A 25521-nucleotide genomic window follows, 5' to 3' on the forward strand; every position below is an offset into this window, starting at 1 on the left:
TTATCTAAATCTTTCACACAGTAAATTATAACTTTTCTATTGCTGCCCATAGAGGACAAAGGTCATCTCAGTTTTCTTGACCTTGGACTCTGGGGATGCAGGGGCAGATGTTCCGGTTGGGTGGTCAGCCGGAAGCGGAACTTCCAATGTTTAGTGCCCAAGTATGCTTGGTAGTCATTTTAGTGACCTACTGAAGAAATGAAAGGCTGATTCAACCTTGCCCCGTCCGAAGATCGAACCCAGGATCTGTGGCACGAAAGCTCGAAGCGCTACCAATCAGTCACCGGGCACCAGGGACTAATTTAGGGGGTAAATATTTGATAAAATTATACCATTTTCTGTTTGTAGAAATGTATTTTTACTAACAGCAGAGGTGTGTGCATGCTCGGGGCCAACTCCTCGATCCCTAAAAAAAGAAGGAAAAAAAAAGAATATACATACGTAATTATTTATCCCTAATTTTAAATTCGTCGGCCAGGTGGCCGATCGGTCAGCGTGTCTGACTGTAAAGCCAATCATAGAGGGTTCGAATTCTGACATGAATGTTTCTGGGTGTTGCGTGAAATGTGAATGAGGCCCACCCTATAAACGGGTATCTGTGGCAGTGTCGAGTGGGCAATGTTGCTCGCCTCCGTGATTCAGGTTTACAGGTGCACACTGGGTAGCGTTAGAGTGCCTGTATTAAAAAGAGTGATGACAAAACCCAAAAGCGCATGCGCTGCCGTCATATTTTTGTTCAAGGGGGTTACCAGATGATACACCGAAATTGGCGCCTCTCGCTCATTTGGTGTTATTCTGAAGGACTTTCAACATTTTAAATTTTGATAAAAACAAACTGTGAAAAATTTATTTGAAGGTATCATAATAAATTCGAATAAGTATTTACTTCTACCTTTATTTTAAGATATAGAAATATACAGTCTCGCACAATGGAGGGCAAAGGAGAATGACAAATTTATTAATTAATAATAGTAATTAATATCTGTATATCAGTTCTGGCATCTTCCGAGGTAAAGGCCTGCCGTAGAAAAAAAAATGAGCGAAAATAAATATTTTAAATTAATTTTGATGAAGGTAGAATGATAAAAAATGTATTATAGTTAAACGGGTGAAAACTCTGTTGTAATAGACGTATTTAGCAATCCAAACTGTTATTCAACTAACAAAATTTCATATTCTGTTAATTTGTTTATATAGAGCTCCTTTATGCAGGTATTCAAATGACATAATTTTTGACCCAAGTGATAAGATGACTTATAATTAAAATAAATTCTTTATAAAGGAATGTTTAAAATTAGTCAGTTCTATAGAATTAATAATACAAAAGTATTTCCGAAAACAGGTATATAAGAGAGTGAATTGTTTGCTCAAGAATTTTGAAATGAAACTTTCTTCATAAATAATGAAAATAAAAAAGATAAATATCGGAAAAGATGAACGTCTAAAAAATTCGCTACAGAGAAACATTCGCTTCGTTGTGAATATTTTGGATGTTATTTACTGTTCAGATTAAAAATTTCGTTACAGGACGAAATTCAGATATTGATCCGGACAGCGAATAAATATTTTCGAGTCTTTTAATGGATCATTCTTGGTTCAGAAAATTCGATTTACAGTCCCTGTCCAAATTATTAAACGCACTCTATGTAAAATCTTATTGTAAGGGCTTTATTGTTTTTATGCGACTGAAACCGGTTTATGTCCATGTATTAATTGGTTAACATTGTAATGCAATACGTTAAAAATAAATACAAATAGGAAGTATATAGAAAATTTCTATAAAAACCCATTACATTTATGTTTAAATATAAGAGTATTGCGTATAAACTCGCGCAAAACATGTAATTATTAAAACACTACAGCGCGTCTAATAATTTGGTCTAATTATAAAAATATAATAATATTATACCTGATACAATAAATATTTTATATTTATATAATATATCGTCTAATTTATCAAATTGTCGAATTTATATTATATATCGTCTAGTGTCACCAATTGATACACGAACTTAAACAAGTGGAAACCGGTTTCAACCGCGTAAAAACAATAAAGCTGTATAGTATCACCTGATAATTAAGATTTTACATGGAATCTTACAGTGTGTCTAATAATTTTGCCAGGGATTATATAGGGTTTTTACTTACCACTACTTCTAAATGATTCACAGAATGTGATACACCACTTCGTTACAGTTAAGAGGACGCCATAAATTTTCCTCACAAATTCTCTTTTTTCTTCATTACTAATTTAAAATATAAAGTGTAGAAAAAGTGATTTCAGGCAAACCTAGAGCCATGAAGTTTCAAATGCTGAAAAGAAAATTTTTAAATATACAGAAGAAAATAAATTATGAAAAGGTAACTTAGGATTACGCAACGGTGAAATTCTCTTCTAATAATTTCTATTTTCAAGTATTTTTTTTAGCAGCTGAAACTTTGACTGAACTTCTTTCTTTCAAATTAGTAATGAAGGCTGAAGAGAATTCTTCCGCTGTATGGCGTCCTTTTAAGCTGTGTTAAGCATAATTAACCAAAAATTTGCACATTTTAGTTGTTTAAAATATTTCGCCGGAGCATTTCTGGAAATTCGTGGTAAGGAAACTTCGTTGTAGAGGAATTTATGAAGAAAAAGTATGTGCTGTACAATTATTATTTTCTGCAATACTATTGCAATGGGCTAATATCTTTTCAAAGATTTTGGATTTAGTTAACCACTGTTTATTGTAGTTGGGTCCACCATTGTGTATTTCTGACGAATTATTCTTAAATGTATAGAATATTTAAATGATCGGAAACATAATTACTATGAAAGTTGTTTGAAAATCCTATTTTGTTCTTTATAAAATATTGAGCCAAATATTTATCTATTAAAAATTTGACTACATTTTAAAAAATAATTTTATTTCAAGTTTTAGTATACTTAGCCGAATAACTGGAGCATATTCAAAATAAATTATTTCCATAAATGCATTTTTTTATTGTACTTTTAACTCTCAAATATAATAAAGAATTTCTTGCGTTACTTGAAGTGAAAAATTTTATTAAGTAAATGAGAGTTTAAAAAAAAATTTTTTTAAATTATTGTTTGCGCAGTAGTACTGGAAAAAAAATAGAAATCATTTAAGCACTCTTCATAGTTTCGAATGTTTTATTACTAAATCTCATCGTATTTGAATTAATAGTTTTTTTTTTTTTTATCATTTAATAAAAATGCTCATAACATCTACTGTTGGATGATTTAGAAAATCCTCATAAATTGTCTGCAGCAACTCTTTTAGTTAAGGCTTTTGCCATTTTTTATTATTATTTTTTCAAAAGATCATCCTTCTGCTTTCAAAGGATTATGTATTTAGTTTCTTATTATTATCATTATGTCTTTCAATATAAATATTTTTTCGCACTGTTCAACATTTAGACAGGCGGGTGTTTGAACTTTGCTTTTCAATTTTAAACGCATGAACGAAAGCCTTTAAAAACACAAAACTCTCTGCTCTTAAGAAAATAAAATATAATAAATTTAAACTAAAGAACGAACTACTCTTCTTAAGAACATTCTGAAGATAACAGGAAAATAATCTGATGCGCTTGAGTTAAGTCATTTATTTATATTGAAATATTTTTTTTCTTTTGCTTCTTGCTTGTTCTAACTTTCAGTTCTTGGCCGTTACGAGAATTTTTTTTTTTAATTTTATATTTTATTTTATAACCGTCGTTAAAGAGCCGACCCGATTTTGGGGTTACGACTACTAATGTTCAACTAATGTAGCCTCGTAATTTGAACCAATTCAGAAGACAAGGAAACTCCTGGATCAGTACCCCAAGAGGTCTGATTTGTTCTGGGAACATGGAGGACTTGGACTCGACAGATTTAACGTGCATCAGTCACCATTTACTACACGGGGAATCTTCGGCGGGGATCGAACCTACGACCTCTTGACATGGGCCCAGTGCCCTACCAACTAGGCTATACCGGCCCTTTACAAGAAATTTTGACGAAAAGGGTATAACTGATAAATTTATTATTCAAATTTTCAAAACAAATAAGCAAACCAAGTATGCTAATTAGCTCAATGACGCATTTAATGGATAATAAAACAAACTAGCAACTTTGTTAGCGTTGTGTTAAGGCGTTCTTTTTCGCCTACACGAAGCGAACTTCAACTGTTATAAATTTATTTAGGAATACTCAGGAGACACAAATAGTAAATAATACAAGGATTAGGTAGACGTTTTATACTTTTTAATGTTTATATTTCATACTCTTAAATGAGTTTTAAAAATGTCAATATTAACACTTACCGTATTATGATATGATAATCCTAAAAGAAAAGATACTTTTTTAAAAAGTGATTTGTTTAAAGAAAAAAAACTGTATTGTGAGGAAATATTTCATCATGTTTGAAAATACTTGTAGCTTATTAACACCCAGAACTTTTATTTTATAATAGTCGTTGAACAGCAGACCCAAAAAATTGGGTTTACGACTACCAATGATAAACTCCATAGCCTTGTAATTTTGAACCCAGTACAGAAGACAAGGGAACTCCTGTGTCAAGTATTGGAAGGAATTTGTCCTTGTGAAGGACTTTTTAATGGAACTAAGCCGCATTTGCCGTTACATGGAGAGAAAAATCACGAATTCCTCCCACTGTTAGCCTGACGGTAAGGGGACTCTAACCCATGATCCGTCTACCACTGAGGATATTTCACGTCAGCACTGTGATCAGTGTAAGCCTGATGCGGAATTCGTATCGATCAGCCATCGCTGGGATTCAAACCAGGTTCACCTCATTGGAAGGCGAATGTTCTATTCCCTGAACCATCACGGCTGCCAGAGATTGTATTGCTAATTGATGAATAATATATACTATCGTAGGACATGTATAATTAAAAGAAATCTAAGATTTTATAAAATTCATTCCGCCCACTTCAAATTAATCGTTGTATATAAATTTATTTTTTTTAAAGATATCTTGTCAAATTTGAACATTGCTTAGTTACAGTAAATTTGGGCTAACACCCTAAATCGAACTGATTATTAAATTGATATAATTTTTAAAGAGAACAACACTTGTCAATTTGACATAGCAATCTATTTTTTTTCTCTCAAAATATTAATTTTAAAATGTTAACAAAATATTTTAATTAGTGAACCGAGTTGAGGTAGACAACAAGTATAGCTAACAAATTTTTGTTTAAAAATAATTTTACATGTATTTTTGCGAAAATGGGGGGACACCCCTGCATATATAGGGGCATCAAAATCGTGATCATCATTGATAACTGTAATGATCGAATACGATGATACAGCGATCTTTATTTAATACGATTCCAAAGTGAAACGAAAATTCTTAGCAATGTTAATATCCAACAAATTATCTCCATTGTTAAATTAGTCGGGTAATTTTGTTGGGTAACGAAAACATTTAAGAAAGTTAATATCCTGCAAATAATTACCAATGTTAAATTGGAAAATATCGATATTTTTTGACAAACATCATGATGTTAAAATTTGTACTTGTTAGTTGTAAGGATTCATGTTCGTTTCGGCGATACCTCGAAAAAGCAGTCAACTCATTGTCCTTACAACCGATAAGTACCCTTTAAACATAAATTTTAATGAGAAAATGCAGATTATATTATGAATTTCTTTTGCCCAATAACTGACAGATTTAATGCTGACTTCCTTTTTTATAAAGTCACCTCAACGGTTATAAATGATTGATCATTTTTTATCACATATCATATCATTCAACAAAAAATGTTTTATTACTTTTTTTTAAAATTTTGTTCTTGCCATAACTTTTTGAGGAGCACTGTAAATGGAGCAATCTGCTCTCGAGTGTGTATTCATATATATATATTNTATATATGTAAATGCCTTGGTTACCATTAATAAAGTCAATCAAGACATTTAATGATTATGCTTATTCTTTAACGATAACATGAGTCACACAGACTCTTAAACAATTAAGATCGAACCACACAGGTTCCCAGTTTCACACAGAAACATTTAGTTTCACAGGATCGAACCACACAGGTTCCAAGTTTCACACAGAAACAAACTTCAATTAACTAATAACATAGTCACATAGATTTTAAACACTAAGATAATCAGTTTCACTTAGAAACTACTTCAACAGACAATTCCAACTGACTAACTCTTAATTTACATCGAGAAAGTTCTGGAATCGTGCGTCCGGAGCAAGTTGGCATCTCTGTATATATATACTATATATTAGAGCAGATTGCAGATATATATATATATATTTTATCGTTAAATTGTAAAAAAGAAAATCTTTTAATCCATGCAATGATTTTTCAATTTATAACGAAAAACCTAAAAGTAAAAATTACATTACGGGGCTTAAATTTTAAACTGATTTCCTTATTTAACTAGTGAGACCATATTTTGCGATCCAAAATCTTCGAAAAAGAGGAATTCGCAAAAAGAATGTTTCAGTGTCTGATTTCGTAACTTAAATCATCGTCACAGTAATTATTTAGCATATTTAGCATGTGTCACTCGTATTCATTACATGCACTTAGACAGTTGCGCTTGGACGTGAAGTCCCAATATTTATATGAAGATTTTACAGAGAGTATTTATATGAAGAGTGTTATTAGAGTTACATTCCCCCCCCCCCCCNCTTCCCCCCCCCCCCCGCCAATTATTGAGAATTTATTCAGTCAATCAAGCAAGGTATTTGTATTTTTCACAATAATTTTAATAATTTTTTGTTGAAATCATAAATAAGCAAATTAACTTGTTATTAAATGTGATAATACAAAGCATTGAAAAATGTAAATAATTTAACTATTGTTTCCCGCAATCGTTGGGAATGGTGCCTCCCCCCTTATATACACAAAAAAAACAAAATGTTACCCAGAAAACTTTTGTTCTAATAATCGGATTTTCACGAGCTAAGAGCCAACCTTAATGAATCAGAGAGGTGACCTCAAATATGCTAATTATTTAGAGCAGACGATAATTTATGTTTCGGAATCATCTACAAAAAAAGTATTTTTTCTAAATAAACATCCCTTTTCTTTTTCAATGGATGAGAACTTTTGACCATTTAAATAAGGGGTATTAATCGCAATCCAAAACAAATGGTCATAGTTTTGTTAAGAGAGCTTGGACCCCTTAATGTTAAGGTAATTAAAAAATGTTTGCACACAATCAAATTAATTTATCTTAATGACATGCAAAAAAAATTTTATAATTGTTTATTTTATTTAATTGCTCAAAAATCGTAAGGTATGCAAATTTTGACACCATTTTAAGCTATGAATTTTTAAACAAAATACAAATTTGTCGATTAGTTAAAGAAATAAAAAGTTTTATTTCTGTTCTAATATCCTTGTTGAAAACGATATTTAAAAAAATTATTACATGGTTGAAAATAATGCAAAAGAAAAGCTATCAAAATCTAACACTTAAATTGCAATGTAGAATTGTAAAACATAAAAACTAGTATTATTACCCAATAAAACTTGGGGGTATTTCTCGTCTTTTAACTCCTATTTTATATCCGCCCAAATTGATTAATTTTTGCCAATATTTTTAAATTTATTCAAACCCTTATATATCTCGATATATATTAAAAAAAACGGAATTTCAAAAATAATGACTCATAAATGCCTTTTTATTTTGACAGAGTAATTTGGTCGTTTCTCATTAAGAAACAGCGTTTTAATAAACTTTGACTTAATTTAAAAACAGACTTTACATAAATCGCAATTATTTGAAGGTGTGATTTTTGTAGTACATTCGGAGAAAAAAAATCAGCGCAAATATCTATTATTGTGACCAACGAGGAAGTTAATTAGTTGTTAAACCTAAAGGTTTCAGATGAGTAATTTTGTTCCAAAAATAAAAATAGTCCAACCGCATTCAGTGGTGTGTAGCCATTTATTCAAATGCATCCAAAATAACATTTAATTTAAAATCTGAACGGACTAACATTACGAAGTGTCATTTTCTCTTTGAATTGTAGGTAAGTTATTTCTTTTTAGGTCTAGTTATTTTATTTAATGTTCAACTGTGATAAATTTATCGTAGACCTGTCGTTTTAAAATGAAATTTTTTTTTGGCTTGGCTTCAACATTTTTTCCATAATTTTATTATTATTGTATTGTACATTATTTTCAATAACTAATACTATATGCAATTTCATGCTTTTGAGTTAACTTCGCTGTTTAAGATATAATCTTTTTTAAAAAAGTTTTAACCAGTAATGAACGTAACTTGTTGTTTGCACCAGAAATAATTTAATCGCTACGTAATTTCGTGACTTCAGTTTTATACCTATTCATGTTAATAGAACTTTCGTCAAAAATTAGCGTCTCGTCTTTGAGTTTACTTACTTCACGGAAGAAAATATTATGGCACATTCATCTCAGCAAATAGTGAATCGATTTTAACGCGATTTATAGTATTTCAAGAAAAAGAAAATATTTTTTCTTTGATTATTTTAAAACTTTTTTCTAAACTTTTTTGTGCAAACAAGAATTTTATACCTAGTGTTTTATTAACAAAAATGTTTTGAAAAATGCTATAAAAGTGTTCTCATTTTTAATTTTCAGTGTTGTTTTTCATACTTTGGAAATTGTGTATGAATATTCCAAACGCCAAACATGTGCACATTATGTATGAAAAATATATATATATGTATATATATATATACTTACTGTTACTGCAGAAATATTCAATAACATTAAACGAAATTTTTAGCGTAATTTTTAATTAGAAACAAAAATATTTTGAAATTTGAAAAAAAAAATCTTTAAAAATTATGCAAAAGATATGAGCATTTAAAGTTTTCCTCATTCAGCGCATGCGCGGAAAACATTTAATTTTTTTTTTCTTCTTAATTTCGTTCTGAATCGTATTTTTGGTAACTTATGAAAAGTGTCCGATTTGAATATCTTGAAAATGTTAAAAGGCTTCTTGCAGTTTGTAAATTTGGAAAGAAAGCTGTGAATGGTTTTCTGTACCATTAAACAAGATTTGTTAAAAATGACATTATATGGCTTCTATTAAACTGTTTTTCTTTCCTAATACCATCCCGTTATGTTGTCCGGACCATCATTTTAGGCTATTATTTTTTATTTAATTTTGTTTTAAGAAACAAAAAAAAATTCGAAAAAAAACCTCTTATCATTTCGAAGTACAAAAGCTACTTTAAAAATTGCTATAAACTTTTTACATTTTCAAGAAATCGGACTTTTTCCATAAGTTACCAAATACGATTCAAAACAAAATTATGAGGAAAAAAAATTTTTTTTTTCACTCATGCGTATGATGAAAGAATAACTTTAAATACTCATACTTTCCGAAATTATTATATTTTTTTTTCAAAATATATTTTTATTATTAATTAAAAGTTACTCCAAAAACATTGTTTTAATTTGTTGGATATTTCAGCAGTAAGAAAATGTAAGGCGAAATAATAATTTTTTTTTATAAAAATGTCCTTAGATCCATGAATATTTAAGCTAGGTTTGCGAAATTTTGTTCAGTTATTGCACATATCCATAGTAAATAATATAAGGCATATCTCTTTATTTTTTGGCATAAGAAGTTCAAAAACATTCTTTTCCGTTCGTCATTTATTGTCTGTCCCTCAAACCTATGAAAGCTTTATTGATATATATGAGAAATCGCGCGACTTAAATTTTTTTTAAGTTATAAAATAATTATCGGATTATTTCTTGAGAAATATGAAAAAATGAGTTAACATCGAAGTCTTTCCATGCTTTTGTCCAACCCTTGTGTGTATGTGTATTGTGTCCATTCGTACTGCGCATGCGCTGAAAACATTTAAACAAAATTTTTCATAATTTTATTTAGAATCGTATTTGGTAACCTATGAAAAAAGTCAGATTTGAATATCTTAAAAATTTAAAAAGTTTCTCGCAAATTTATAAGTAGCTCTTGTACTTTTTTTTAATAAAAAGCTTTAAATATATAAAGGGGTTTTCCACAAATTTCATTTTGTGAAACAAACTATAATGCCCTACAATAATATAATGGTATTAGGAAACATGTGAAATAAAACATAATTAAATAGAGTGTGGTTCTATATAATGCCCATGTCATTTTTTAATAGATCTTCTTTATTAGTACAAAATTAAATTTGTGAAAAATCCCTTGCTATCGAAAGCTTATTTTCTAAATTAACAAAAACTTCTTAAAAAATTGCTAGAAACTTTTCAAAATTTCAGGACATTGAATTCAGACTTTTTTTCATAAGTTATCAAATACAATTTAAAGCAAATTTAAAAAAAAAAAAAACGTTTTTTAATGTTTAACGCGCAAGCGCCGTATGAAAATATCACTATAGATAGTCATAGCTTGCGCAATTTGTAACGATTTTTTTTTCTAATTTCAAAATATTTTTATTATTAATGAAAACGTATTCTGAAAATTTTGTTTAATTTTATTGAATATTTCTGCTGTTGTTATAAGAAAACGTAATCGAAAAAATTTTATAAAAATGTCTCTATCTCCATGAATGTTTTTAAGCTAGATTTACGAAATTTTGTGCAGTTATTCGATCTGGTAATCAACGTAATTGATATTAGTTAACAAGCGTAGTTTTTGAATGAACCAAAAAACATTATTTTTAATACAGTTCTGTCTGTGTTTCATAATAACCGCCCTTAATGCGTATTTTTAGAATTAATTTTAAGAATTTAGTAAAAAGCTACGTACATTAGGGATTGAAGAACAATATTTAAGCGAGAAAAGAATTAACTATCAGGCGACTATTTATAAAGAGCAAATGAGGAATTAAAATGATTTAAAACCAGTTTATGTGATGATAAAAAAAGAGAGTTCCGAATGAAAGGTGAACATATCCCTCTAGACTAAGTGGTTTTTATTTATTTTAATCCCTTCTTCACTCTTCCCACCTCAATAGTGATTGGTTATAGTTTTGAAATGTTTTTTTTTTCCTTTTCACTTGTATAATAATTTGCAATCCTTAATCTGCATAGCTCTTTACATTTTTAAAACATTCTGAAAAAAGAAATTAATCCTTACAAAACATCCTACATACGATATTTTGACAATACACACGATATCTGTATATACGATATTTGAACATACGATATTTTGACATTAATTTTTTTTCCCTAGCAACTCCTTGTTACTTTTCCAATGCCCCAAACAACAATGCCTGCGCAACGAAGAAGCAAAGGCTTCTGTGGCTGTTTTGGCAGCAATGAACCTCCAGAAATAACTTACCATGTAGTAGAAAATGGTGGCATTATTAACTTACAACCACATCCTCTTACTCCTACACAGCCAATGCCTGAAGAAGAAGAATTGAATTCAAAATTTGCCGAGTTAGTGGTAAGTATCATATTTTGTATCAAAAACATATTCTGCACATCTCATTCCCACGTGATCTTTTAAGTTTTCATGTCCTTGATGTTTTTTAACGCATCTCGACTGTATGCACAAATATCCTATAGTCCTAGTTGATGTATTTGTCCTACCAGCAGCTGAAAAAGAGTGTGTCTAAAATAAATAAAAAAACAACAATCTTCTTGAAAAGGTTTAACCAATAAGATATTTGTCCACAAATAGTAACCATTTTTGATCTTTCCACATGAAGAATCGCTAATTAATATTTATGCCAGGAAGAAGCAAAACGCTATTAAGATCTAATGGATTACTAATAAGGATGGCGAGACTGAAAACCGGCTTGATTGCGGACGGAAGACGCTATACCGCGGAAGAAAATTATCTTTTTCCTGCGTAACTGATTTAAAATTTAATAGAAAGAAAAAGTAAGTTGAGGCAAACCTAGAATAAGTCATGAAGTTACAATTGCTGAACAAAAATACTTCTAACCATTAAAATGCAAACAGATTATTAGAAGAGAACTTCTTCCTTGCTTAATCCTAAGTTATCATTCAACAATTTATTTTCATTTGTATATTTTCTTTTCAGTATTTGAAACTTCATGGCTTAGTCACTTTTTATGTAATTTCCTAACATAATTTGTTAGCGCTCTTTTTACGCTATCTAATAAAGATTCTTTGTCGATTGATTTTACAATTGGAAGACTTAAGAGGAAGCTATACAGAAACTTTTCAAGGCAAATTTTGTTTCACATATATTAAAATTTAAGTTTAGAAAATGGTCTGTTCAAGTAAACCTAGAGTTAACAAGATAAAGTGCTGAAGAAATGTTTTCAAAATACATTGCAAGATAACTTCCCCACTGTGTAATTCTAATATAATTTATATACCTTTATAATTTGTTTGCATTACATTGCATTTGTTTGCATATACCTTTTATAATTTGTTTGCATTTTAATCTGAAGATGCTTTTTTTTACATTTGAAACTTAATTCATTTTTTTTTATATTTTCAAATTAATTATGTAAGTGAAAGAGAATTTGCCATAGAGGATTTCAACTGCTATATAGCGCCCTCTTAACTTTGAAAACATTTTTATATTAAAAATATAGTTAGAACTTTCATATTACAGGGCCAGTTCGAGCTGATTTTCAAGTAGAAACCAAAATATTTTTGACATTCTCTCCATTAAGGATAATAGTAATAAATATGTACGGAGTAAAACACCCTTTATTCTTCTTCTATTGACATAACAGCCCTTTGTGGGTCAAAGCCAGGGCTAAAGAGAATAGAAGGGCTGGTTCACTCCTTTGAAGAAACTCTCTCCGCGCCAATCCTCCGATTTTCTCTAGTGACGTCACTTTGGCGCAAAGCTCGCACTTTTACTTCAAGAACAGAACGTTCGGCCTTACTAGCTCTAACTAATATTGGAGCATTTCTTTTTGAGACATATTCTAAGACATTTGTTATTTTCTATAATGACTTTCCTCAGTTTTTGCCGTGAATTTACAAAATTTTAAAACTATTAACGAAATGCCAGTTGCGCGATTGCAACTTGCAAAAATTATTGATAACTGATAGTAAAACAAAGGGAAAAAATAAAATTTTCCGCTTGTTCCCTAAAGTAAATGAACAACTATGTAAAGAATGGATTCCGAAATGACACAGTTAATATAAAACAGCAATACGTTTATTCTGTCGTAAAGAACTTTTATAAAAATTCATTATCTAAATAGAAACCGCCTCGTTACTTCATAAAGAAAGGCAGGTGAAAAGAATTAAAAAATAGATAAAGTCAAAGAAAATTAAAATGTAAGTAAAAAGTATAAATAAAATATATAGTATATAGTTGAAATTCTCCTAATTTCATAACATATTTTTTAATGTAGTTATTCTAAATATTTATGATTTTTTTTAAAAATTATATTCTCTTCAATTTAAATATCTATAAATTATATCATCGTAAATTTAAATGTCTATAAACAATTGTAAAATTTCTAATGTCATTATGAACCTAAATTATTATTTTGTTTCAGTAATTAGCGTTTAAGGTTGATGTTTCCTAATGATTAAGTATGAACAAATTGCTATTAACGACATATTTTAAAATCAGGGATTCTAAATTTAACTTAACTTATCTTTATAAAAGAATATGTAGATAAAAAAAGTGTCGATATATGCCTTCATTTTTCTTAATAGTTAAAGTTAAAACTGAACTTTTTAAAATAAAGTATTTATCGTGTCATTTTCACCAACTAGCAAAACATTTTTATAAGTTTAAAATGGTATTTTTTTAATATAATAACCAAGAAAGTTTTTTTTGAACTATGTTTATGAACGGAAATAATGTGTTAATTACGTAAAGTTTGAAGGCTAATAACCAGAAAAAGTCTAACTTATTTTTACAAAGAGAAAGATGCAAAGTTATCATAATATCTTTGCGTGCGATCTTCCGAGATCTGTGAACACAGTGACGTCATGAGGAGGGAAATCGTAGCTTCAGCTCTAAAAGCGGAGTGAACTAGCCCTTCTATTCTCTTTAGCCCTGGGTCAAAGCAAGCTAGCTTGCAATAGGTTTCAGATAACGTGACATTATAGATTAAAACAAACAAAAAAAATCTTCTTTAAATATATTTTACAATTAAGTGAAAACATTACTTTCCATTTCACCTACTGCATTAGCAAAAAAAGATTAGATTAATCATAAAACTTGAAAATTAAAAATTACTATAAATTTAATGCTTAGAAATTAAGTAAAAAATTAACGCTTTAAAAATATTTAAAAATTTTTGTAGGACTTTAGAAAAAAAACTAAATATGATATATTTTTTAATTTGTTAATATTTAAGAAATTTTTGAATTAATTACTATTTTAAAAAATTCAGAAAGAGAGCTAAAATGAGCTAATATATAAATGTAGTCACTAAATTTAAAAAAAATAAGAATAAGAAGGGAAACCAGTATTTTTAATTTCTTTTTTGAATAAATAGCATAGACTTAAGATTATAATTTACTTTATTAGATTTATATTACTTATCGAAAGACGGTAAACAATGTTATTACTTTCAATTTTGTTCAAATTTAACATATTAAGTTAAATATAGAAAAAATAACAACGAATACAAACCAGTAACAAAAATAAGTAACAAAAATATATAAATAAGAAAAGGAATAAGAAAGTAACAAAAATATAGAAACATATAAAATTTTGAAATCAAAAATTTTGAACATATATAATTCTTTTAAAGTCTGTGTTAACAAATTTGGTGAATAAAATTGAAGCATAATTAACTTATGATTTTAATTTAAATTGGAAACATTTTAAATCACCAAAAAATGAAAGAAAATGCAATAGAAAAGTGGGCAAAAAAGTTAAAATTTAATAACTAATTTCAAAGAAAAAAAATTATAATCTAACAAGTTCACATTATTTTATAATAATTAAAAGGAAAGCAATTTTATGTATTTTAAAATTAACTAAAAGTAAAGCATTCTAAGCAAATCATGTACTGATAAAATAAAATAAAAATATTATAAAATACTTAATAGTTACATTTTGAAGAGTGAAAAATGTATAAAATTATTTAACTGAAGGAAAATGATAAACTTTGTTCTTACTTTTAGGATGAAACAAAGAGTAACCTGTAATTGCTGATATACTTTTATAATTTGAAAGATAATCAAAACTTTTGTGGGATACTTTCTTTAAAAGCTCTGTCCAGCAGGAAATTCAAGGAGGGTTTTCCCTTCTTCTAACATATAGAAATTTGTTAATTTTTCTGACAACTCAGAAACCACCTTTTGCTTATTTCTTTTTCTTATAAAATTTGCATCAATGGTACTTGTGAATAACACTAATATTTCCATTTTTCTCTACAGAGGAACCGCCTACCTTCACAAACAAATTTTTCTTAGAAACTTGTGAAAGGTTAAATTATTAAAGGCAAGTTGATGACCCCCAAAGGGTTTTCTTGAATAAACGTAGAAGGAAACTCAATGAGTTTCTATATCATCTGCACCTGCAAATCGTAAATTATCACAGGGCTGGATTTTTCGGGGAATGTAGAGTCAAGTTAGTAAGAACGTTAAAAATTCTTCGCAGCTCGGTACACTGCCGCGAAGATTTGGGATGTCGATTTTCAAGTTAACATGTTTTATATACTAGTGATTTGGTAGTTAATATTTATAGTGGTAGTTACGCCATATTATTCCCCTTCTGGAATTTTATCTGTGATAGAATTCGATGAACGAATACCACTAGTTGATTGATTTATTTTTTTTTATTATTATTTTATTTATTTTTTTGCTCATATTTTTTCTTCATTTTTGTTTATTTATATCATTTCGCTCCTTATTTTTTTCTTCATTTTTGTTTATTGGCTGGGAGACTTATTTACTTCACCGGATTATTTTTATTATTATGATTATTATTATAATTTTTTTTTTTTTTTTTNTTTTTTTTTTTTTTTTTTTTTTTTTTTTTTTTTTTTTTTTTTTTTTTTTGAGCGCTATATTTTAAGCAAATCAACTGTTTAATGTGGACCATCCATCGATGTTGCCGAGGTCATATCACGTCCTCAGGTCACCATTGAGGGGAATGTTTTAATCGACCTTGTCAACCTTCATCTATCAAAAGGTACCTCATGATAGAGTCTAATTAACATGTCTTATATACTAGTGATTTGGTATTTAATATTTATAGTGGTAGTTACGCTACAATTCATGATGAAAAGACAAGAAATGTTATACAGTTTAAGGTTATTTTGTTGCCAAAATATTAAATGTATTTCAATATTTTATTTTAGTGCATTTTAGCTTTTTTCTACAAACAAGTGAAGAAAAAACTGTTAAAAGGGGAAAATATAGTTTTTGTTTTCCTTTTAATCTAGCCTTACCACATTCTTTCGTCCTTCTTAATAGGTGCCCAGCACAACCGCTTACTGGGCTTACACCTTAAACCAGACTCGAATACGCCATCTGGGGAAAGACCGGTTTCATGCCTTTAACCCTTCTCCCTTCCCTCTCCTCCTCTTTTCAGTTGTATAGGAATGTACTACGATATTTTACCTTTTCTTAATATTTTTCCTTTTTATTTAATAAAAATATTTTTTAAAATTTCCGTGATACTTTTCATTAGAACTATGTTTAATGTAGTTTTCAGTTCTATATAGTTTTCCAACTTAAAAGATTTTAATCTATATGAAAATCAAGAGAGAAACTAACGTACTTCCTACCTCTATGACTTTCTACAAGCTAATGGGGAAAGCATGCGAAGTGTTGCCATAGGTAGAGAGTTCTGCTCTACGCCACCTGCAGCCCATTTCGATCCCCAATATTTATTAGTTATATGTCAACAAAATTTACGTGTCGTGGCGGTGGGAACTGAAGATTTATTTTGTCCTTTTAGACTAAAGTATTGCTAAGGATTTCCACATCAATTTTGAATTCTCATTTTTTTTACTAAATGTTATTAAAAATGAAAAATGAGAATTCAAAATTGATGTGGAAATCTTTAGCAATTTTTTATTTTGTTACAGCGTTATTCCCAGCGATGACTGATCGATGCGAATCCACATCCGGCTTGCACCGACCACAGTGCTGACGTGAAATATCCTCAGTAGTAGATGGATCATGGGTTAGAGTCCCCTTGCCGTCAGGCTAACCGTGGGAGAGTCTCGTGGTCTTTCTCGCCATGTAACGCAAATGCGGGTTAATTCTATCAAAAATTCCTCCACGAAGGCAAGTTTCTCCCAATACTTGATCCAGGAGTTCCCTTGTCTTCTGAATTGGGTTCAAAATTACAAGGATACGTAGTTGAACATTAATAGTCGTAAACCTAAAAATCCGGTCGACTGTTCAACGACGGTTATAAAATTAAATAAAATCAATGTTATTAAGGCACGCAAATTTTTTCAAAGGTCCAAATCAAGCAATAATACGATTTTTAGCTTAAAATTTCAGAAACTTTTTTTTCTTCTTTTTGCTGCAAAGAAATATACTCGCTTTTATAATGACCTGATGGTTTAGAAAGAATTATCTTGTTATAATCTTCATTGTCTTAAATACTTCATTTTGTTTACTCGATGTTTATACCTTTTTAAAGAATTTTATTTTTTAATGTTGATTTTTTTTTAATAAGCTGAAAGATAAGTGAAATCTAAAATATTTTAAATTTACTGCTACAGATTTTTTCACCTTTTCTATTTTCGATATATGGGTATGTAAGGGAGGATTTCTAAAATTGTCTTTTCCTTATTATCATTCTACGTTACAAAAAATGGACATGTAAATATTTTCCTTATTTTTGATATTTAAATATTAGTGGCACAACATGCTTTGTGTGAGAACTTATATGGGCAGTTTGTCCACATTGCCTCCTTCATCCTATCTGTAATCTTCCTTTTTTTTTTCATATATTTTAACTCGCTTCTTTTTTTTTTAATTTCTCATTCCTTAAACTTTTTTTTTTGTATTATAACTAAAATTCCCATATTAAAAGCATTAGTTATTTAATAAGGGAATTTGTGGGCAGTTTATTCATTTTTTTCTTCCTATTTTATGTTTTTTTTTTATAGTTTCACAAAGAACAAAAGCATAGTAGAATATTTAATAAAGGTAATCGTCATGGGAGCCCATAGGGGAGGGCCGAAGGGGCCCGCCTTCCACCAGAGAATATATGCTTAATGAAACATATACGTATTTGATTAATCATGTATAATTAAAAGTGAAATTAATTTAAATTAATTAGTAGTTATTCAGCTAATTAAGTTAAAAATATTTAAATAGATAAAATTTCCTTTCATTAATTTTTTAATTCATTAAGCTATTTGTCGTTTTCTTTAATGAGCCCCCTCCCCTTAAATTCAAACATATGGGTGTTCCTGGTAATCGTAGAAGTTTTTTATATTGCCTTTGAGTGCTAAAACAACTGTCTTTTGTTTTCTTAAAAATTTAAATAAAATCAATGATTTATGGGATTTTAAGCAAATTTAAAATTCCCTTTTCAGAAAATTCTTTTGCACTTTAAAATTATGCTTTAACCACATGTTAATTTTATATAAAATAAATCAAAGAATGATAAAAATATGTTTACCTTTTTTTTATTTTAAATTTATGCTATTTCACCCAATTTATGAAAGTTATTTTTAAGTTGTTCAGTTAATATTTTTAATTGATAAAACACATAATTTCTTTATTTAAACCTTTTTAAAATTTAAATTTGTGTTATTAATTTTTATAGGAAGAACTCGACCTTACAGCACCCAAAAAAGAAGTTATGTTTAATCTACCACCAGAGAAAAAATGGCAGCTTTATTTAAGCAAAAAAATGGTAAGTTAAAAGTTTTTTGTATTGTTTCTAAAAAGTGGATAAATTAAAGAATTGTGCAGTCATAGTTTTTTTATAAAATGTTTTTTAAAGAAAAAGTTTAATGCATATTTTTCAATCCTTGTCAAATATGACGTTGTAAAAATATACATCTTGATGAACGCAATTAAATATTTATTCAAGAAAGAAAAAAATCTCCATTGAAGTCTGTAAATCACTGTCAAATAAGGTGGTATTAGAAACGTTACAGGTTTCGTTGCATTTTAATCCCATCTTATTACCGTTTTTCTTTTAACTGAAATACTACATCTTCATCTTGAGTTTTTTACTTCACTTTTGACAAGAATTCTAAAAATACGTATTAAGGGGAGATCATCAAGAAATATCCTGTATAGATGAGTTTAGAAACATTGCTGAACTATAAAGAGTTTGAATAAAATCCTTAGATTAGGTTTTACAAAAAATAAATAGAGAAACTAACCATGTTTAGAGTATTCTATAGTTGCTGCTTTTCAAAATGTAATTTTAAAATTCTTTCAAAAAGATGAAGTAAAAGAGTGGTCAGAAAAACTACATTATTTTTGTAGTTTACTACAACTACTTTGTGACAAATTTAGTTAACTGCTACTACTTTTTTTTAAATGTAGGGACTACAAACTACTTTGAAAATTTAGTGACTACTTCACTATTTTAAGAAACCACACTTTGCTATAAAAATTAATTTACATCTGTATAATTCACACATCATGTTTAAAATGGATTTTAATAAAAAGAAAATGGCATATATTAAACATAAAGAATTATTTAGAAATATTTATTCCTGTTTACATGAACTTGTTTGTTATTCTAGAACATCTCTTTCAAATTTATTCAGTCTTCAACTTTTTGCGTCTTTCTTGAGAAAGTTTTTATTTTTATTTTTAGAAAGGCATATTCTTAGAGGTTGTACATCTGAAACTAAAGTTTTTAAGTTACCATGAAAAACTAAATATTTTTCGATAAGTGCAGTTATGAAAGAATGCAGGGTTTTTTATTAACCAATTTTTGAAAAAAAAAAAAATCATGATTTTTTTTTAAAATGCAAGTTAAAGTTTCCACCCCAAAAAATTTATTAGAACACACGCACAAAAGAAAGCATCCAATAAAATGAACAGTCTAATGAACTTCCACAAAGAATGTTATTTTATCTAAGCATTTCATTTTTTAATTTTGAATATAAATTTGTTTTTTGTTTTTTTGTCAAAATACTGGATTGTTAGGGACTGTACAAAATTTTAAGTGCTTATTCATTTTCCCAGGTGGTAAGATTTTGAACATATTATTTTAAAAACTTTTTAAATCCTGGAGGGTTTTATACTTGGAAAATATTTTATCTTTAGTCAAGTTTGTTCTTTAACAAGATACTGATAAACTTTTATAAAACTCAGACTTGCTTACATGTTTTCAAGATAAAGTAAATCAAAATTATTATTTTTTGACAAACCCCGCATGAATTTTTGCATCATGTATAAAAAATTACTATTTTAAATATATTGCTTTGTAAAACATGTTATGTATTTTATCAAATTTATTAAAAGGAATTGAGATTATATATTTTTATTCATTGCAGGAGCAAAATGAACCCACTACCCATTATCCAGATTATTACATAGAAAAAGTTACATCAATGGCCAAGGTATACATTCAATATATATATTGATATACTTCTCAAAAAGTACTTTTATTTAAATTTCTAATATTTATTTTATTTAACATGAATTATTTTATTTAAATACCATAAAACAACATGAGTCTGTAGAGAATCTTCATATGTACAAATATCTTTGATGTTTGAGAGGCCTATTTTAGATATTTTCATTGATAAGTGTAGATTATTACAGTTTTGAAGTCCAACTCAGAAACATGTACTTTCTATTAATAAATATACATAATTTTTTTTATGAATTAAAAATAACACTAAGTAAGTTGGATGTTATAGAGTTGAGAAGATACAACATATATTGAGAGCAATAAGATAGTGCTTTGATCCTTAATTTAAGAAGAGAGTAAGTTATAGTCTATTTAAAAAAATTATGTGTTCTTAACATTAGTGGGTAAACAGGACATGTAGTTAAATGTTCATAGAAATTGAATTGCTTTACAAAGTTTTTGCAATTATTTATGAATACTATTGAATTATGATTTCAAAATATTTTATATTTGTTATTTGAAGTACGTTTAACAAGACTTATTAAAACTATAACTTTTAAACTGTGAGTATAAAACTTTTTGAAAGTCAACTGTAAATATGTTATGAAAATGTCTACAACATAGAGCTAAATCTAAAAATAGTGAATTGGGTAGCATATGCATAATACAGTGGATCAAAAAAAAATCAACCTGAAATTTGTAACGTTTTAAAGCCGAAAGTGTTCCCATTGTAATAAGAACAGAAGCAGCATAAAAAATTTTATAATTGTTTAATGTCTTCCATTTACACATCGTACTTAAAATTAAATGAAAACTTTAAAAAAATCACATCTTTATTTGTGTTTTTAAGTTGATTACTACTTTTGAAAGAAACGCTGTTTAATTTTTTAAGCTTGTTTGATAGTTTGAATAAACTAAACAAATTAAATTCTGATTAATAATTTAATCTTTTATGTTTGCAAATGGTGTTAACAATGGTGTATGACAATTTTTGAAAAAAATCAGAAGTTTATTAATTTTTCATAATTTTTCCTGCATAATTTTTCTTTGCTCAATATGTAAGATCAGAACAACCTGAAACTCACCACACGAAGATGGTTGCGCATAGAGTAAGTTCTACCCACATTCTTCCTAACTAACAATCCAATTTTTGGTGAAGTATTTTTACTAAATTTGCAGTGACAACAAAAGTTTTCAATAAAGTTAAATTCTTTGGTTTACTGCATTGCTAAATTTCCCTTTTTATATCTACTACACATCTAAAGTCTAATTTTTTTGGAGAAATGAGGCCTAACTGATCTAGACTTACATGAATATATCCATTTCTAGCTTCTGTTAACACATTTTATTTAAAGCCTCTGTCACAAGTTTTACGCACTTTTCCACAGTAAATGAAAGTGATTGATAAATTATGTTATTTTGGTACTGCAATTAGTGTCATTTATAATGTGTTTTTAATATCATCTTCACTTAAGTGGTGCAGCATTAGGGAAGGAGAACACACAAGAATCCCAATTAATTATTTTAAAGAAAACCGAAGGTTAAAATTTATTTTCAGTAGTTTGAAATTTCGAACAGTCTTTTTTGGGGACAGTTTGTCTTAATATTAAGATGATTTTTCTATGTAACCTAAGGACTGGGTTGACAACAGTGAGCAGTCGAGAATAGGACAAAGGAACCAGAGCATAATTTGCTAAGGCTTCTGGACAATGATCTAAGGTGATTGCAATTAAGATGTTCAGCAGATATTGTTGGTTGACAGAAATATGTTAAGCAAAGACCAAATTTCGTACTTAGGAAGATAAAATTTAAAGCTTTGGATTACTTTGAAATCCTTAATTGGATTTCTTGTGTTGTATATCCTCCCCTTAATACTGTGACAATAAAATGAGGATAATATTAAATCACTCATAAGTTCTGGTACCATTCACAGAAAAATACCAAAGGTTCTCTTTCAGTCCCGTGTTTTGAAAAGGTTTGTCAAACTTGTCACAAATGCTTCAAATAAAATATGTGAACATGAAACTAGAGATCCAACCAACACTAAGATCTAGATCAGTTAAATCTCATTTCTCTAAAAATCAGCCTTTAAATGTATTGTTAATATAAAAAAGGAACCATAAGAATGCAGTGAGCAAAATAATCCTATTCTATTGATAATTTTTGTAAATAGCTTTAAATATTATGTAAAAACCCTATAAAAATTGAATGGTTGGATATTGGATGGTTGATTGTGTAGGGTGTAGGTGGAACTCAATGTGCTACCACCCCCATGTTTGTTTCAGAATTATTCTCATTTAACATAATGAGTGATGAAAAAATAACAAAAAGTTGGTTAATTTATATTTTTTCTAAAATGTTTCTCTAACCTAAAAAATTAAATCATTGATGAGAATTTATTTAGGTAATTAAAATAGTCTAACAAGCATGGGATACTTAAATATATTAGCAATATTTCTATTTTATTTTGATTTTACTTGGAAACTACTAATAGGCAGATAGAATATGTGATTCTGCTTGATATAGCGTTGCAATTTAGTTAAATAAATATTTAAATATGAAAAAAAAAGAATTGTTCAACCTCCCATATGATCGATTTTCCATGTTTCCCCTAAATATGGAATATTTTTAATTTGTAATATTATATTTCATACACCAAATTAATTTATTTTGTTAGCTATGAATCCTTGATTTTTGTCATTATGCGTAAAGTTAAATTAATAAGGCTTCTAAATTTGTCTTTAATAAGACTTCTAAATTTATATTTAATAAGGCTTTTAAATTTTTAATTTGAAGTGGGATCTACTTCTCAAAATTGTAAATCGAAACTTTCAACTGTTTATGAAACTTGGACAGCATTGTTTTCATTTTAAACGAGTGCATTTATTTTAATAAAATAAAATTAATAAATAAATAAAACAAACAAAAAAATAAATGACTGAATGAATTAAAACACTTCATTGTCAATAGATGGGAATCATTTAAGAAATTTGAATATTAATAAATCATTTAAAAATAAACAATTTTTTAGTCAATTAAAAATAAAGCTCATTGAAAAAGTTTTTTTGTTTGCTTAAAAGGTAATTTTATTCCCTTATTCGATTAAAAGACTATTCAATATCTGTTCCTAAAGACCAGAATTCCTTTTTATTTTATTTTAAAATTGTACAAATGATATATTTAATGCTTTCATTGAACATGTATATACAATTTGCATATATATTTGAGTTTGTACATTATATTTATGCATGTATTTTTGTATGTAATACAATGTTTAAAAGTTTCAATCCAATAAACCAAATAATGTTACGATGCAATCAATTTCACTTGAAATTATAATTATGTTTATTTCTGCTGTAGCCGTACATTATAATTACTTGTATTTAAGCCTACTAATAACCATTATATTATGATTACTGAGAATTGATTTCTTGTAATCTTATTTTATGCTTAAAACAGTAGTCAGGATTACGTGTAGTAGTAGGCCATGATCTTTTATAATCTTGATTCACTTTTTGTTATAATTACTAATAAACAAAACAGCTATAATGAGAAAGTAAGATTATTTGGTTTGCCATTGCTTATATATTTATGATAATAAGTAGTAGTTGATTACTATGTAATTAATCCCTGCAATTAATCATATTTGTAATCAATTACTGTAATTGGTTCACAATTTTTAATGAAAATGCATAGTTTTTAGATTTTGCTCCTGTTTTTCAAAACTTTATTCAGAAGAATTAATCACAACACTAATGAATTTATTTATCAACCATTATTCAAAAATTTGTATTAATTTTTTTACATAATGAATAAAGACTTAATTTGCATGTAAATAATCATTCAGATTAAATTTATTCTGAACTTATTTCGAAAACTAAATTTTATTTTTTAGCATTAAATTAAGCATCTGTCTTCATGCTGAACAGTTCATAATAAATTCTATTATGTAATTGCAACAAACATCAACCCTATTTTAGAAATACAAAGCTTATTAAACATGAACTATAACTAGTTATGTTAAATTTGAAACATAGATTAAAGTTTCAGTGCAAAAATTGAACTTTCAAAAATTTATTTGCAAATGCCTGACAATAAAATGTATCTTGTTTATCTTGCATTAACTGTTTTTTAATATTTTGTAGTATATATGAATTAAGTACATTTAATTTACCTCTATTTCATTTGGTGATTCTCAATGCTGCCGGTTTCATTTAAAAAAAAAATTCTAAAATAACATGGGGTTTTCTTTTTATAAAAATGTTAAATTTGATAACTTCTGGTACTTGTATCAGTAACATTACCAACCATATAATCTATTTAGTTACAATTGAAATTCATGTTTAAGACAGTATTTTTAAAAACAGTTGGTATCTCTATTGAATCACCCTATAATATTTAAAGTAAGTTTTGAAATATATGTTATTGTTCCATTCACAAAATTTACATTATAGTTAGTTTTTTAAGTATTTATCCCTATGCTTCAGTCAACAGGATAAAAAATTTTATTATTGTATATTTCAGTTATTGTTTCCACGAGAAGAAGATGAAATAATAGCCCGTGCAAAACTTTTAGACAACTTAAAAACTGCATTAAGGACGCAACCAAATAGGTAAAAGTTAAAATCCTTTTTGCATAAGTATTGTGGTGACATTTAATGGCATGGGACTAGAGCATCTACAACAAATCCCAAAAAGGTGTTTGACCTCTTTAGTAATTCTGTTCCAATTTTAAAAATTTATGGGCTGTAGCACATTCCTAAACTGCTCCAATATGAATTTAAATTCATTTCATTACATTTTTTATTACAATTTGTTCCCAAATGTAAATGTCTTGTGAATACTGTAATCACATAGTCACATGGTTACTTGAAATAAATTAGGTAAGTAACGCAAAGTCCATGTATATAATATGAAACAGGTTGTTTTGCAACCACTACACTTGATAAATTTATACATATAGAATTCCCATGAGAAATTATTGAAAAATAGAGGTTGAGATGTCTTGAGCTTTTGAGGTTGGAAAGTAATTGTATTTAGTTATTAGAAAGGAAAATTGTCATCAAAACTTGACAAATTATTAACAAAGAATGGAAGATTAAAAAACACAACTTGTTGAGTTAACA

General features: G+C 28.1%; 1 protein-coding gene across 4 annotated transcripts in view; it reads left to right on the forward strand.

Annotated features, from left to right (window-relative positions):
* LOC107439981 (disheveled-associated activator of morphogenesis-like protein) overlaps nucleotides 1–25521 on the forward strand; it is a 101882-nt gene that overhangs the window by 35750 nt on the left and 40611 nt on the right. For all 4 annotated transcript variants that reach the window (XM_043044586.2, XM_043044580.2, XM_071187572.1 and 1 more), the window contains exons 2-5: nucleotides 11150–11365; nucleotides 18620–18709; nucleotides 20316–20381; nucleotides 24920–25008. In XM_043044586.2, coding sequence (XP_042900520.1) covers nucleotides 11171–11365; nucleotides 18620–18709; nucleotides 20316–20381; nucleotides 24920–25008 — 440 coding nt within the window. In that variant the 5' untranslated portion in view covers nucleotides 11150–11170. The remainder of the gene's footprint in view (nucleotides 1–11149; nucleotides 11366–18619; nucleotides 18710–20315; nucleotides 20382–24919; nucleotides 25009–25521) is intronic.

Source organism: Parasteatoda tepidariorum, chromosome X1 (assembly GCF_043381705.1).
Source record: "Parasteatoda tepidariorum isolate YZ-2023 chromosome X1, CAS_Ptep_4.0, whole genome shotgun sequence".
Classification (NCBI taxonomy): Eukaryota; Metazoa; Arthropoda; class Arachnida; order Araneae; family Theridiidae; genus Parasteatoda; species Parasteatoda tepidariorum.